The following is a 17380-nucleotide window of genomic DNA, read 5'->3' as shown; positions in this document are numbered from 1 at the left end:
TCCAATGCAGCACTTCTACTGCCTCAGCTGCAAGGATGGACAGAATGTCTCTTCTCATGCTGACAGGAAAGCAGTCTCTTTGTGACTATTTCCCACTGTTCTATTTTCGGCCTCCGAAGCCAAAAGAACAAGTAGAATACTTTATTCACGTGAATGTTCTTCACATAGTTAGAGGCTTCTGTCAACAAATAGTTTTTGATCAGGTTTTAGCAGAAGCCCTGCTGCTAACCAGAAGGTGGGTACTTGAAACCCACTAGCTGCTCTGTGGGAGAAAGATGTGGTAGTTTGCTTCTGTCAAGATTGCACAGCAATGCAAACCTACTTTTGTCCATAAAGGTTTCTGTGAGTCAGAACTGACTCAATTGCAGTGGGTCAGCTTGTATGTTTTAGGCAGTAATTTAGAAATTAAAAATAAAAATGTTAAAAGTCACCTTAAAAATAGGAATTCTGTACTTAGCAGTTCTGGATGCCTGGACTCTGCCCTTCCTGACTCCTACTTTACTTCTGAGCATGCCCACACTCTCCAACATTCAAGGAAGGGTTTTGAATTCCCTTGTGAACCTGATCACTATTCTCTGGATTCTCTCCAGAGTTTCAAAGTCTGACAAGGTGTGGTATCTAGGATAGGTCATAGCAATCGAGGTGTGGTCTTGAAAGCACAGAGCTTTGAAAGGATTCTGGTCCTTTCTTCCTGGATATTTCTCTCCACTGACAAGAGTTTAATCTTACCCTCCCTATTGGGGCAGTTACTTTACTTTGTCGACTCATAAGGAAGTCATCATCATCTAAAGACCCAAGACTTTCATCTAAGCTTCTTTAATCTGGAACTCTCCAGTCCTGTCTCCCTGTAACTATATCAAAATCTGCATAGAAGACTTTATACCTTTGTCTGCTAAATTTTACTTTGTCAGTTCTAGCCTATGACTTTAGCCTAACAAGAGCCTTCAGGGTAAGCAAAACATTTTTCCCCCAGACCCCTTGCCAGATATGTATTTTTTTTAAAATTGTGATTTTAGTGAAAGTTTACATGAAGGATAGGTTTTCTCTCATTCTTTGATAGATATTTTCCTCCATCCACTTTCCCCAATTTATTCTATAATGCATATCTTATTCCAGATTCCAACTGTCATACATAGAGGGTCTAATCGCCCATTCCTTTCATGCTCTACTCTGTTCCCTGTGTCTACCCTACTTTAAAAACAGCGGTCTTAGGCATATTTGTCCTATGACTGAGATAATTCATTCAGCATAATATTTTCTACACTCACGCACGTTGTGTAGTACCTCTTGAAGGTTCTGGTTAATGCTGAATTTCATCAGCAGATATGTCCCTCTGTATTTCCAGAAACAGAGAATGTCAGAGGTAAAAGGGAGCTGAGAAATTATTTTATCTGATTATTTCATTTAATAGAGAAGACTGAAGCTGAAGGAAGTCCATCAACTTGGGTCAAATGAGTGTTCCCATGAAGTAAGCAGACCTTAATGGAGGTTTTCAAGTTTAAAGCTCATACCTCCTTATAGTTTGCCCTTCAATATATTTGAAACGCCATCAAGACTGAATAAAAGATGTTGTTTATTCCAACTCACAATAACTCAATGTTAGAACAACACACCACTTGGCTCAAGAAACAACATATGAGCAAGAGGCAATGGTGATGGAGGAGAAGTACAGGTTGCTCTGAAGGACTTGGCAAAAAAGAAAGCCCTAGGAATAGATGGAATACCAATTGACATATTTCAGCAAAAAGATACTGCCCTGCATGTGCTCACCAAGTTGTGCCAAGAAATCTAGAGGACAACTTGGCCAGCTGACTGGAAGAGATCCATATTTATTCCCATCGAACAATATCACTAATATCACACACCAGCAAAATCCTGCTGAAAATTATCCAGAAACAAGTGGAACAGTACATTGACAAAAAACTACCAGAAATGCAAGCTGGGTTTAGAAGAGGTTGTGACACTAGGGACATTATTGCCAATGTCAGATGTATCTTGGCAGAAAGCAGAGAGTACCAAAAGAATGTCTATCTTTGTTTCATTGACTATGTAAAGGCATTGGACTCTCTCTCTCTCTCTCTGTGTGTGTGTATCAAAATAAATTGTGGCTAACCTTGAGAAAAATGGGAATCCCAGAACAGTTGATTGTGCTTATACAAAACCTATACTTTGACCAGGAAGCAGTCCTCAGACTAGAACAAGGAAACACTGTGTGGTTCAAAATCAGGAAAGGAGTGTATCAGGGATGCATCCTGTCCTCATACCTTTTCAATCTGTATGCAAAACAGATCATTTGGAAAGCAGGTCTTTATGAGGAGGAATGTGGCATCAAGATTGGAAGAAGATTTATTAACAACCTACAATATTAAGATGACACAATCTTGCTTTCTGGAACTGAAGAAGATCTGAAGCACTTGCTGCAAAAGGACAAGGACTATAGTCTTCAATATGGATTGAAGCTCAACATCAAGAAGACAAAGATTCTCACAACCAGGCCAACTGGCAGCACCATATTAGATGGAGAAGAGATTGAGGTTGTTAGCAATTAAAACTTGCTCGGATCCACAATCAACATTCTTAACACCAGCAGTCAGGAAATCAAATTATGAATTGCACTGGGAAACTCTGCTGTTATGGACTTCTCCAGAGTGCTGAAAAGCAACAATGTCAATCTAGAGACAAAGGTGCACCTAATCCAGATCATGGTCTTCTCAATTACTTTTTATGCATCAGAGAGTTGGACAATGACTAAGGATAACAGAAGAATAATAGATGCCTTTGAGCTGGAGTGCTGGAGAAGAGTCTTGAACATACCATGGACTGCCAAGAAAACAAATAGGTCTCTCCTTGGTGGCTAGGATTTTGAAGCTCCACCTCATTTACTTTGGGCACGTGGTCAGGATAGATTTGTCGTTGGGGAAGGACATCATGCTTGGAAGGGTGGACAGACAGTGCAGGAGAGGGAGACCTCAGACCAGATGGGTTGATATAGTAACTGGGGCTATAGGAGGTGGTGTGTCAGAATTAGTCAAACTGGCCCAAGACACGGAAGGGCTCAGAGTTGCTGTAAATAGGGTCGCTATACATTGCAGGTGACTCAATGGCACATAAGAACAATAACACATTATGACAGGTTTGGAAGCAGGAGTGGCATCCACTTCCTAAATAACATGACTCAGGAAACTCTATGAACTTTGATAAATGTAGATAGTTGTAGAGAGTCTTCAGGCTTTTTGTGTATAGGGTCGCTATTAGTTGTGCTCAACTTGAAGGCAATCAACAACAACAATAATAATTTGTCTTCTTGAATTACCCTTTGAAATGTTCTGGTTCAGCACTTTTACATAATAATTTCTTCTGTTCTGGACTGGGGTTCACAAACTATAACCTACAGGCAAATTATAGCCCATCTTTTGATTTTGTAAATAAAGTTTCACTGTAGCACAGCCATGATAATTCATTTACATATTGTATGAGGCTGTTTTCGGGCTCCAATAGCCGAGGTGGTGGATACAACAGAGACCAATGGTTTACAAGTTTAAAATATTTTCTACCTTTTCCTTTAAACAAAACATTTGCCAACTCCAAAAACAGGTGGTATAGCACTGGTCTGTGCGTTGCTGTACAGAGGTAACTCGTGGTTGTTGTGATGCTGAAGCCTGTGACAGTGATGTGGCAATCGTGGTAATGGGCACCTATGGTGGACAGTGTTGGCTGGAGCTTCCCAACTAAATCAAGCCTGGAAGCAGGAGCGGCATCCACTTCTGAAATGGCTTGCCTCCGGAAACTATGTACGAACAGTGCCCAGGCTGTTCGTTCATAGGGTCGCTTTGAGTTGTCTATGACTCGACGGCATTAAACAACACAACAACAATGAGGCTGTTTTCGGGCTCCAATAGCTGAGGTGATGGATACAATAGAGACCAATGGTTTACAAGTTTAAAATATTTTCTACCTTTTCCTTTAAACAAAACATTTGCCAACTCATTATTGAATAATAAAAGTAGAAAGAAATGTTTCTCTATTATCTGATTTACTACAAATCTCTTTCTTCAGTGAAGATCTCTTCAAGACAATATTATATCTTGACAACTGTGGAGAAAGGAACTGAAATTGTCAATGATTTAATCTTGCTTGGATCCATAATTAACACTCTTAGTACCAACAACCAAAAGATCGGGAGATGCATAGTATTGAGAAAATTGGCTGTCAGGAATCTCTCCAAAATTCTGAAGAGCGATGAGGTCAGTTTAGGGTGTATCAGATTCAAGCCACAGTCTTTCTAGTCAACTGTTATGCATGTGACAGCTACACAATGAACATGGATGACAGAGTTGCTTCCTTTGAGTTGTAGTATCGGTTTTCCATGCACTGTCAAAAGAACAGAGATGTCTTGAAGAAAATGCAACTAGAGTACTCTTTGAAAACAAAGATGGTGACACTTCACCTCATCTACTTTGGGCATGTTGTCAGGAGATATTGAATAGGGACATTATGCTTGGTCAGGTGGCTGTTGAGCAAAAGAGAGGAAGATCCTCAAGGGAATGGACTGATACAGGGACTGTGGCAATAGGCTCAAATATGTTGGGGGTGATGAGGATGAAGCAGGATAGGACAGGATTCAGATTTCTTGGTCAAAGAGCCATTGGGAGTCTGACTTAACTCAAGGGCACCTAACAAAGCTCCACAGATCTGATGATCTTCTTGACAACAGTTCAAAAACTGATACCATTGCCTTCCAGTCAAAACTGATTCATAGTTGACCCTCCAGCAAGTTTTCCATATTGGCAAATGGTATAGAAAGAGATTTCCCATCCTTCTCCTGCAGAGCTCCTGGTATATTTAAACTGTCAGAGAGATATACCCTTTTGGTTAGCAGCGTAACTCCCTATGAATTATGCTATCAGACTTCCCTGTATGGTCTGCATCTTTTAGATAAGTTCACTACAGTATAAATTCAAAACTATAAATGAAGCTTATTAACTACTTACTCTACACAATCACAAGCTAGGTTTCAAATGTTAGGGATATCATTGCTAATGTCAGATGGATCTTGGCTGAAAGCAGAGAATTCCAGAAGAGTGTCTATTTGTGTTTTATTAACTAAGCAAAGGCATTCGACTCTGTGGATCACAAACTTTAACTAACGTTGAAAAGAATAGGAACCCCAGAACACTTGATTGTGCTTGTGAGATATCTATACCTAGACTAGGAAGCTATTGTCTGAACAGAGCAAGGAAATACTGCATGATTCCAAGTCAAGAAAGGAGTATTTCAGAGTGTATTTCCATACCTTGACAATCAATATGCTGAACAGACAGCAGATTTATGATGAAGAATGTAATATTAAGATTGGAGGAAGACCATCAACAACCTGCATTATGCAGATGGCACAACCTTGACTTCTGAAACTGAGGAGGACTTGAAAGGTTTTCTGCAGAAGGTCAAGAACTGCAGCTTTCACTATTGATTGCATCTCAACATAAAGAAAACAAAGATTCTCACCACTGGGCAATTGGTAGTATCATAAAAAGTGGAGAAAAGATTGAGGCTGCTAAGAATTTCCTCTTGCTCAGACCCACAATCAACAACCTTGCCACCAGCAGTCAAGAAATCAAAAGATGAGTTGCATTGGGAAAATCTGCTGTCAAGGACCTTTTCAGAGTACTAGAGAGCAATGATGTCAGTCTAGAGACTAAGGTACACCTGCTCCAGGGCAAAGTCTTCTCAATTGCTTGCTATGCATCTGAATGATGGATAATGACTAAGGATGATGGAAGAAAAATCAAGGCCTTTGAGTTATAGTGCTGGAGAAGATTGAACAAAACATAGACTGTCAAGAGAATAAACAGATCTGTCTGGGAATGGGTTAAATGAAATCGCTTGTTGGAGGCATCTGAAGCTCCATTTCATATATTTTGGGCTTTTTGCCAGAAAGAACCAGTCCTTGGAGAAGACCATCTTGCTTGGAAAGGTAGAGGATCAGTGCAAGAGAGGAAGACCTGGATGAGATGGATTGACATAGGTACTTGGCAATGGGATTAGGTGTATCACAGAAGGTGAGCTTGGCTTAGAAAGACTGTGAATGAGATGGATTGACATAAAGACTGTGCCAATGGCATTAGGTATATTACAGATGGTGAGCCTGGCTCAGAATAGGGTATAAGATTCAGTTATTTTTCATGAGGTTCTATGAGTTGTAGGCAACTCAACAGTACGTAACAAAACCAATACCACCACAATTCTAGCACAGCCTGTTAAAATTACTGCTGCTGTTGAGTGATGTGCTCAAGGCCAATTTTTCATTTCTTTCACCACCCTACATTCAGCATTGCAAAACCACACAGTCTGTCTGAGCCCACGGAGGCTCTCAAATACAAAAACATGAGTTTTAATTTGAAGAATAATCTCTCACAGCTGGTTATGGAAATTAAAATGGAGACAACTCAAAGCTTTGCATCCATAAATATTTATAGTCTGGAAATCCTATAGAACACTTCAGAAGCAACTCATGACAGTGGAATGGATGTCTTGCTCATTTCTACACTCCGTGTATAGGACACGTATTATATTTGCCACACCTTAGGTATGGCTCTACTTCCAGGAAATATAAAAAAGGCTATAAAACTGTTGCTGTTGTTGTGATGTGCCGGTTTGTTGGAACTGACTCATTCCTGACCCTCCAAATGGTTTTTCAGAGGCTGTAAATTGTGTGGGAAGAGACTGTCCATCTTTCTCCTGTGCAGCTGGTGGATTCCAACTGGGTGCCTTCAGGGTGTCAGTACAACTCCTTACCATTAGGCCACCAGAACTCCCTATAAAATTATAGAGTACACCAAGAAGTGTCACAGCTACTAAGTGGAAACCACTGAATGTATCACTGGCTTGAGAGAGTCATATGTTTCAAGGGCTTCAGACACAGTCACAGATAGAGTTACAGATAGTATCAGATTACTTACTCATCTATAGTGAACAACTCACATTTTTCAAATGACATCAAAATCTCTGCTTTTAGATACATCTGGTATCCCTCTCTCCCACTCTCACAGCACCATCCTATTGAGTCAAAGCCTCTTTGCACATTAAGTAAGTTCCATACAGAGTAGTAAGCAAGTACAAATAAACCCATGCTTACTCTGCTTACTGGGTAATCAATCCCTGGTAACAGACAGCTAAAGTCTTAGGCTAATATTTTATAAACAAGTTTTCTTATAAAAATGAGACAACTGGTATAAATAAACTGACTTAAAATTAACTGTTTAATAATCTGTGTTAGCAATAGTCAATTCTCTTTGGGTTTAGCTCTCAGTGTTTTTGTGATTCTGCATGGTCTCTGGGGTGCAGAAATGATCTGTTCATGTGTCTGCCTTCCCTATACACACAGAATAGGCTGTGACCATTCTAATAATAAGGGCCAGGTCTTGCTTAAGGAACTTGATGGCACAGCAGTTAAAAAGCTTGCCTGCTACCCAAAAAGTGGGTAGTTTGAACCCACTAATAGTATCCCAAAAGAAAAGGGTAGCTTTCTACGTCCTTAAAGATTTATAGCCTTGTGTATAGTATAGTACAGTTCAGAATTAAATCATGACAGAAGGATGCCTTATTTTTTTTTATGCCAAGTATCTAACCTGATAATAGTGACCCAATAATGTTACTGACTCAATGAGTGAAGCCCTTTGTTGCTCTCTAAAGAAAAATCAACCCTATTTACCATGTTATTTGACATCAAGCAGAGTTAAGACATATGTACAAGTTTGCCTTTAGCAGTATAATGATTCAGTGCCATTAACAGGCTATGTGAATCCCTGAAAGACAACTCAATTTGAGAACATTGTCAAAAATCACACAAAGGAATTATACAATGAAAGCTTGGTGTATTATTTACAGATGTAATATTTTCTGTCACATGGTAAAGCCTGTTAAGATAACAAAGGTGGAGCTCAGTGATAGGGTTTTTTTTAAATTTTTTTGTAATAGCCAACTCTTGTTAAAAATGAGATAAATATTCACTGAAGAGTTATATTGAAAAAAAGTCTTTGTTTTTCCTCAGAGAAAACAAAGCCAATAGTCCCTTTAGGGGGAAAAATACATCTTCCTCAACAGGTCAAGTTCTTATCTGCTGTGTATTAACTCTAGAGGCACTGAGGGAATCACTCCTAGACTAGAGCAGAACTTCAAACCTTTCACTTTGTTTTGACCTCCTGCTAAGAATTTGTCTTTCCAACCCAGATACACTGAATGCATGAGAATCTTGCTTAAAAGCAGATTCTGGGTTCACATCTCTAAGATGGAAAAATAATTCTTAGCAGGAGAAGTAATGGTTCGAAGTTCTGGCGCAAAGTCTTTACGCTTTGATTTGATCCTAATCTCAAACTGAGACGTGCGCATCTGACAGACGTGGCATACAGGGCACTTGGTGTGTGTGTTTCCTGGACTGTCTTAGCAACCTCTTCCATATAAATAGTTAATATGACTCATATCACAAGGATCATTTGTTACATTCCTGTTTTGCCAGTTAGGTTGGTTCCACTGCTGAAGGCTTGGCACGGAAATGCAGAAACTCTGGACAACGGGTGTGTAGCCACTCAACAGCTGCATGAGGGCATTTCCGAATAAGCACAGATGTCTCTGGGGTGGTCACAGCGTTCTGAAACACACAAAGGGCTGAGAGGGCATTTTTAACAGCATCATGTTACTGAGCAAATGCACTCTACCCAAGCTGGGAGTAGGCATTCAATACCTACAAAAGAAACAAACGTCATCCTCTTGTTCTTTATTTTCAACTAAGAATTACTGAACACTAACTATTGCTTCAGTAACTGATTATAAAATGAAGGAAGAAGATTGCATTGGGAAGCCACACCATCACTGACTGTGACATGAAGACAGAAAGCTCTGGCTTTTCACAAATTCGTTCAGGCATACACAGTCCACACATCTTCCGATTCACCCTCAGATATTTATAGAAGCAAGGCTGTAGTTCTTGAGCCACTTAAGAAGACGTAAGTCATTATGTGAATAAGTAATAAGACAAAGCTTTACCTAGCAAGTCCAAGCTAAAGAACAGAAGCATCCTGGTTGGGCCAAGTTTGCATTGTCTAAGTTATGCTAGAAACATCTCTTTCAGGAAGAAAACAAGCAGCACCATAAAGGTTAACGTGAACCTATATCTTTCTGGTGAAATGTGTCAACCCACAGGCTCAGAACCCCAAAGAGCTTCTAATGAAGATCTGACCTTCAAAAAACAAAACAAAACAAAAACCAAAACCCCTTCACTAAAAAAAACCCCTTCTGGTTATCTTATAAACATGAATGGGAGAAAAATGGACTCTCATGCTAACTGCTTTCATTTTATAAAATGCTACAGGAAAAGCTCATCTATTCTTAAACCATAAACTAAAATCATTTGCACACATCCCCTCCCTAGGTTAAGTGTGGCTTAGCAAGACAGATGATTGATGTTGTTTTGATGGCACCTTGCACATAATGAACTCATTCTTTCTTAAAGAAAGGAGCCTTTTACAGAATTGGGCATAGAGGGGGAAAAAGGAGGCAGGGCAATTACAGTGTAAACATCCTCTCTTTATTCAAGTCATTATTACTGTTCGGGGTTTTAACAAGTTAATAGCTCAAGAGCATAGTTGGCTGACTTTTGACACTGTAGCAATAGTTGCTAGGACTTTTAATGCAGAAGGAAAGAATATGCTGGGGAATATGTGGTATTTAATCTGCCTCCTCCCTAAAGAAGCAACTGCCAGACAGACAAAACCCCCAGAAACCGGGAGCCACAGCATGCGTTTTCTCATCACATACACACAGAGTGCAGTCACTGCCAGACCCCTCTCCATTTTGCAAGGGCAGCAGATAACCGAATGATATTGAGCATAGATTTTAATGTTGAGGACAAACCCCTCAGCTATGACCAAAATAAACCACAGATATTTGCCTAGAAATGATCTTTTATAAAATGTTAAGCATAACATGATGTTGTTGTTGTTGTTAGGTGTCATTGAGTCAAGTACGACTCACAGCAACTGCATGAACAATCTGAACCTTGTCCTATTCTGTGCCATTCTCATCATCTCTGATATACTTAAGCCCATTGTTTCAGTCACTGTGTCAATCCAGGTCATTGAGATTCTCCCTCTCTTTTACTGTCCACCTTTCCAAGCAACAATTATTTTTCAAGGACTGGCCCCTTCTAACAACAGACTCGAAGTATGTGAGACAAAGTTTCACCATTCTTGCCTTTAAGGAGCACTCTCGTTTCATAATATTAGAAAGAGTTAATAGTTAATTGGAAACTAATACACTTGCATTAATGAGCTCTGGGATTATTTCTGTACATTTTAATTGAACACAAGCATCTCTATTATTCTGGGATTAATACTACGTTACACAGAAGTTGAAGTAAATCTGTAAATTTTGGACTATAAATTTTCTCATAATTTCTCTAGACCCAACTCTTCCATTTCAGGAACAAGCTATATCATGTTTCAGATCTATGCAAAAAAGTACAGCATATACTCCATTATCTGTTCCTCTACATTCTTTTTCATCTTAAACACCCCCCCCCCATCTTCTCTTTATGCCTTAGGTAGTCTAGTGAATGACCACTCATCAATCAGCTTGTTGTATTATGGCAGCTGTGTGTTGCTTTGATGACAGAAGCTATGCCACTGGTATTTAAAAAATTAGCAAGCTAACCCATTGTGCCTGGCTTTAATAAGAACTTTCAGATTAAGATAGACAAAGAAGAAGGATCTCGGGATCTACATCTAAAAAACCCCAAAACTGGGCAATGAAAACCCTATGAGTAGTAGGAGAACACTGTATGAGGTAGATGAGCCCCTCAAGTTGCAAGGCACATAAAATAATAGCCGCCTTATCAAAAGTGGAGTTGACATTAATGACATAGATAAAGTTATTGAGACCAGGAAAACCAACTAATAAGACTGTTATTAAAATTTAGCACTAACCATTAATGCAAAAAATAAAAACAATTGAAGATATTTAGCAATGCCTGCAGTCTGACACTGATGAAATATGTTGTTGTTATCGGATACCATCAAGTAAGAACTGACTCATTTCAGATGCAGTAAATGGCACAGGCGCAGATTTCCCAACTTTCTCCTGCAGAGTTGCTGCTCCTTACCATTAGGCTACAAGAGCGCCCCTAGTAACTGGAATGTAAAATTAGAAACAAGAAAAAAATGTGGTAATTGAAAAAGATGGCCTTCACAATAAAACTATCACCAGAGATGGAGTAGAGAATTTTGCAAGGCTTAAGATTTATTTTAATACTTATTCAACACTGTCAATGGAGTAGAAAACGGGCCATAGGGGCACAGGGCCATGAGTATCACCTGGAAAGGGCCAGAGGAAGTAAGCATAGCCCTTCACTGCACTAGAGCAGAAAAGCAAATAAAGAGCCCACAGCCCACTCCCATGTTACCTCTAGAGCCACAGCAGCACCAAGAGGTTCATTTATTCATTGTAGACTCACAGTTATGGTATCCATAATGGAGTTTATTAGGGAAAGAAGTTAAAGAGTGGGAGAGGAAAAGAGTATCAACGAATACAAGTCTAGGTTTCAGCCCAAGTTCCAAGGTACAATTCCTCAATTAGTTCCAGCTCTGGTTTCAATTCAGTAGTCAAAATGCAATCATCCAGCAAGGTTTACCTCAGATCACTTATAAGTAATCTTCTCTTTCAAGCATCTGGCAAGAACAGCAAAAATCTTTAACTGTGGCCTTTATCTCAGGGCTCTGCTGCTTACATCTTGCCACAGTTTCTCTACAGCAATGCTACAGTCTCTCCACCACCATGACCAAGGTCTCTCTCTCACCAAGGTCTTGCTCTAATTTCCCTCAAGTCTTTCCACCAACAAGTCTTGCTCCCCTCAAGGTTTGCTACTCAGTATGGGAAGTACTCTTTCTCTTACCCTGCTCCCACAGCTGTTGATGATTTGCAGGATTTTGCGTCTGCAGTTAAGGTAGCTGGAGATCAGAGGGGGTTAACTGTAATGGCTAAAAAAATGCCGACTTTTGAACATGTAGATTGCTTTCGGTAGGACTGTCATTTTCACAATATTGAATCTTCCTATCCATGAACTAGCACATTTTCCCATTAATTTAAGTCTTTTGATGTGTCTTGTAGAAGTTTTCTGTAGTTTTCTTTGTACAGGTCTTTTGTGTCTCTAGTTAGATTCACTCTCAAGTATCTCAATTAGTGTTTGGCTATTGCAAATGGTATTACTTTCTTGGTTTCTTTCTCTGAGTTCTCTTTGTTACTGTAGAGGAATCACTCTGGTTTTTGGATATTGATCTTATATCCTGCCACTCTACTAAATTGGCCTACTAGCTCTAGTAGGTTTTTTGTTGTTATTGTTGTTAAGTCTTTGGGGTTTTCTGTGTACACTATCATATCATCTGAATATAGTTTAAACATCTCTTTGTGGATCTGGATGCCTTTTATTTCCTTCTCTTATTGTATTGTCCTAGCAAGTACTTCTAATACAATATTGAATAGAAGCAGTGACAGTGGGAATCCTTGTCTGGTCCCTATTCACAAGAAAATGCTTTTAGTCTTTCTCCATTGATAATGATACTGGCTCTTGGTTTTGCATATATACTATTCACTATTTTGAGGAAATTTCCTTTTATTCCAATTTTGCTGAGTGTCTCTTTGAATTTTGTGAAATGCCTTTTCTGCATCAATTGCTATGATCATATGGTTCTTGTTATTTGCATTGTTAATGTAATGTATTACATTGATTGTTTTTCTTATGTTGAACCACCCTTGCATACCTGTTATGAATCCAACTTGGTTATGATGAATTAATTTTTTTATGTGCTTTTGAATTCAATTGGCTATGTTTAACACAATCCCAATTCAGATACCAAATTTATTTTTCAAGGAGATTGAAAGGGAAATTTTCAAGTTTACTTAGAGAGGCATGACCTTGAATAAGCAAAGCATTTCTGAGAAAACAAAAATTAAGTGGGAGATGTAGCACTCCCTGACCTCAAAACCTACTACTCAGTGGTAGTAATCAAAAGAGCATGGTACTGGTACAATAACAGGCCCATAGATCCATGGAATAAAATTGAGAACCCAGAATTGGACCCATGTATCTATCTATGGTTAACTAATATTTGACAAGGAAATAAAACCTATCAAATGGGGAAATGACAACCTCTTCAACAAATGGTGCTGGCAAAATTGGACTGCTACCTTCAGAAAGCTGAAACAGGGTCCACATCTCACACCATACACAAAAATCAACTCAAGGTGGATCAGAGAACTGGGAGTAAAGTCCCAAACTATAAAGTTCCTAAGAGACAAACTGGGATCAGGCTTAGATGGCCTAGTCTCTGGTATAAAGATACTGACAAATACAGCCAGAAATAGTCTGGAGAGGATAAAATTGATGAAAGGGACTTTCTAAAGATTAAATCCCTGTGTGCATCAAAAATTTTTTCCAACAGGGTAAAAGAAAACTTAATGAGAAAAAAACATTTTGTAATACCATTTCAGACAAGGGTCTCATATTAAAAGTTTACAGAATACTAGAGGGCCTCTAAAAGGAAAAGACTGATGACACAATTACCAAATGGGCAAAAGACAAGGAAAGACTTTTCACAGAGGAAGATACTCGGTTGGCCAACAGACACTTGAAGAAATGCTCCAAATCACTGGCAATAAGAGAGATGAAAATCAAAACCACAATGAGATACCATCTCACTCCAGTAGCAATGGAAAAGTTTAACAGGACAGCAAGTAATAAATGTTGGAGAGGATGTTGCGAGATAGAACTCTTATACATTGTTGGTGAGATTGTAAAATGGTACAACCATTCTGGAAGGCATTTTGGTGTTTTCTCTGAAGGCTGAACAGAGACATTCTATATGACCCAGCTATTTTACTACTTGGAATATACCCCAAGAGAATGAGAACTGAGGCACAGAGACTTGTACATCAATCAATGTACACAGCAACATTATTCACCATTGCAAGAACATGGAAACAGCTCAAATGTTCAACCTCAATTGAATGGATTGAGAGAGTATAGTACATTCAAATGATACCATACTACGCAGCAATGCAGGAGCAATGATTTTGTAAATTATCTAACTTGGGAGGGACTGGAGAGCATTATGCTGAGCAAGCTAACTCAGTACAATTAGGACAAGTCCCTCCCAAGTTAGAAAATTTACAAACGACCAAGAAGACAAGGGGTTATGGTGAAATGTGCAAAGACTTGAAATTAGAAAACTTGGCACTTCTCAGGGTAAAAAGAGCTACAAGGATTTAATCCTCAAATGGTAATATCAAAGGATTTTATGGGTAACATACTTAACAATGCAGGAAGCATTAAAAGAATATATAGGAATATACTCATTACAAAAATCACTGGTCACCACCACTCAACCATTTCAGGAGGCAGCAGATGACCAAGAACTGATGACATTGAATAGAAAAGTTCAAGCTGCACTGAAGACACTGGTGAAAAATAAAGTTCCAGGAGTTGGAAGGATACCAACTGAGACATTTCAACAAATGACTGCAACCCTGGATCCTGATTGAAAGCAGAGAATATCAGAGGTATATTTACCTATGTTTCCTTGACAATGCAAAGACATTTGACTGTGTGGATTATAACAAATTATGAATGGTATTTCAAAGAATGCAATTCCAGACATTTAACTGTACTCAAGTGAAACTTATACAAAGACTAACAGGCAGCTGCTTGAATAGATAAAATGCATAGTTCATATCAGGAAAGGCATAGGCCAAGAGTGGAAAGATGCTTTCACTATTCTTATTCAATCTACACTCAATCTACACTCTGCAAGTAATTCAAGAAGCTAGGCTACATGAAGAAAAACTGGCATCACGACTGGAAGAAGAATCAGTAACAATTTGTGCTATGCAGCTGATATAACCATGCTGGAATCTCATGCATTCTGTTGATAAGGCTACAAACATTTGCCTCCATTTTCTGTTATGCATCAGCATGTTTAAACTAACAAAATCTGTAAGTCACTTTTGCACTGAAGAGCTCAAATCTTGGCCATGACTATAACTAAACTTTTCTTATAAGAGTACGATCTAGGAGCTCTGGTGGCCTAGTAGCAAGAAGCTGTACTGCTGTCGTGAAGGCACGCGGTTCAAATCCACAAGATGCTCCACTGGAGAAGAATGGGCAATCTCCTCCTGTGCTAGTCGGATTTGACTCAACAGTACACAGAAAAAAAACGAAATGAAAAGTTGTTTTTCTTTTTTAAAAGAGTACATTCTAAAAAAAAAAGTATGTTCTCATGTATTTTTCTTTAATCTAAAAGAGATTATCTAAAGGAGACGCTACAATTGTACATGGGACAACAGTGGCATTTTCAGTCACGAACTGGAATGAAAGAAGGATGTAGATTAGGAAAAACCATCAGATAGACTAGAGTTGAGGGCTGTTCACTACGTTCTAGTGCTGAGCTAAGAGAAAACCAGTAGACAAAGGGTTGGGTTTGAATCCTAGCTCCTCTGATATCTAGCTCCATCAGTCATTTTTGTTTTTGGAATCTCGATTTCACCAACTGTATATTGAATGATTCCACTTGTAGGATCTTACGGTGACAACTCTATAATCTCATATACTTGACTCCTCACTGTGACGGAGAGGGCTAGTGTGAAAACGGCTCAGATTAAAAGAATCAAGAAGAAAACTAGAATTCAGACACTCCTGTGTGATTATTCAGTTCTAGACTAAACTAAAAAGTAAGTTCAGAGTCTGAAATGCAGGACAGAAAAGAGAAAAGGAGGAGAGCTGTCATCTGCTAAGGTGATACAGAACAACTGTTATGCCTGCTGGGTTGCACCAGATAACTGTGTAGGAGTCTTTATTCCTTTCTTTCCTAATCCTTATCTACATGAGCACATGCATGAGAGAGTCACAGAAGGCTGGAAGTGCTTGTTTACTGCAGGTAGTTATTTTGATGGGTGTGCTGCCGTCCCAAGGGAAGAGAAAAACTGGGGGTGGAGAAGTAAGAAGTCAGGCCTAAAAGTTATTGCTTTGGTGGCTTCCTGATAGAACCACAGGATTCTAATTTGTGATTCTGAAACAGACCTTAATTAACAGGTGAAACATGTCCTACTTAACACATTGGTGCAGATAACAAGATCACAGCCATGAAGATGCACCCTTCCTTCTGCTGCACACCTCCCCTGCCTTTACCCCTTTAAGAGAGGGGGAGATGAAGTAAGGTCAACTTCTGGCTCCCAAAGTGATTGGACTTATGAGGGTTTAGTAAAGACTTTTTGTGTCAAACGATTTAAAAACCAGAGGAAAAAAAAACAAAACAAAAAACAAAAACCAGAGGAAGCTGTAGGGGAAAGGAAAAAAAAAAGTGTATGAGAACAACATTTCCTGCCAGAAGGATTTCCTGTTTTAGGCAACCGCATCGATGTGGTGAAACATCCAGCTTTGCAGCCACAGCCTGTGTTCCACTGGCCACTTCTCTGTTCGACTCACCCTTCCTCCCCGACAAACGTGACGTATAGCTTATTTCTCTGCAGGTCTTTTCTGGAGTAGCCCATAATCTGATTAAAAGCATCTTCTAGTAGGTGGTCTCTTCGGATAATTAACCTGTCAGTAAAGAGACAATTAGAAAAACAGGGGTTATTTCCTAGTCTTTACCTTTCTAGATTTTGGTGCTTCCTGTCTAATTTCAATTTACAACGAATTACACCAGAAGTGGCCTTACTTCATAGCATTGCTACCTGCAACAAAGGATTACACTGGTGTTTAACTTTTAACAGGAGCTTAACTTTTAGCATCATTATCAAAAGTCACTTAAGAGAATAACTGCTAAATAACGCAACCCATCTATGACCTACTAGCAACTCAAGAGTCTGCTTTAACAGGTTAAATCATTTCTTCTCATCAGGATAAAGTGCTATGGAGCAAAACACTTTTGTTTAGTAATAGGACAACCGCATGGGGTCATGTTCTAAGCCTGAATGCATTGAGACAAGGAATTCAATTACTAATTGTCCAGAGAGATGACTGTGAGATCAAGAAGACTACAAAAAAGTTTCAGTGCCCTGCAAAGCAGAGGTGTTTACAACCCCTGTTTAAGTCTAAATTGAATCTTGAGAATCTCTAAGTGACAGATACAAATGAACAACGCCTGCAACCAATGAATTCATTTGAGACAGACACAATTAAAGCCATCCTTCAAGAGACATCACTCTGCTCTTACTGCAAATAGTGATGGAAAGGAACATAATAGGGATGCTGAACGCAGGAAACTCGATCATTAACACCTTCATAAGCAAAACCACGAGAACGGTAAAGCTTAGAGTAGGATGTGTTTTAGACAAG

General features: G+C 39.1%; 1 protein-coding gene across 1 annotated transcript in view; it reads right to left on the bottom strand.

Moving 5' to 3' along the window:
- HECW2 (HECT, C2 and WW domain containing E3 ubiquitin protein ligase 2) overlaps window positions 1–17380 on the bottom strand; it is a 328392-nt gene that overhangs the window by 47666 nt on the left and 263346 nt on the right. The window contains exon 20 of the mRNA XM_006878743.1: window positions 16529–16642. Within this exon, the coding sequence (XP_006878805.1) occupies window positions 16529–16642 (114 nt within the window). The remainder of the gene's footprint in view (window positions 1–16528; window positions 16643–17380) is intronic.

Source organism: Elephantulus edwardii, unplaced genomic scaffold (genome assembly GCF_000299155.1).
Source record: "Elephantulus edwardii isolate Elephantulus edwardi_28Jun2011 unplaced genomic scaffold, EleEdw1.0 scaffold00001, whole genome shotgun sequence".
Lineage (NCBI taxonomy): Eukaryota > Metazoa > Chordata > Mammalia > Macroscelidea > Macroscelididae > Elephantulus > Elephantulus edwardii.
This window is presented reverse-complemented; position numbering and strand designations above follow the sequence as displayed.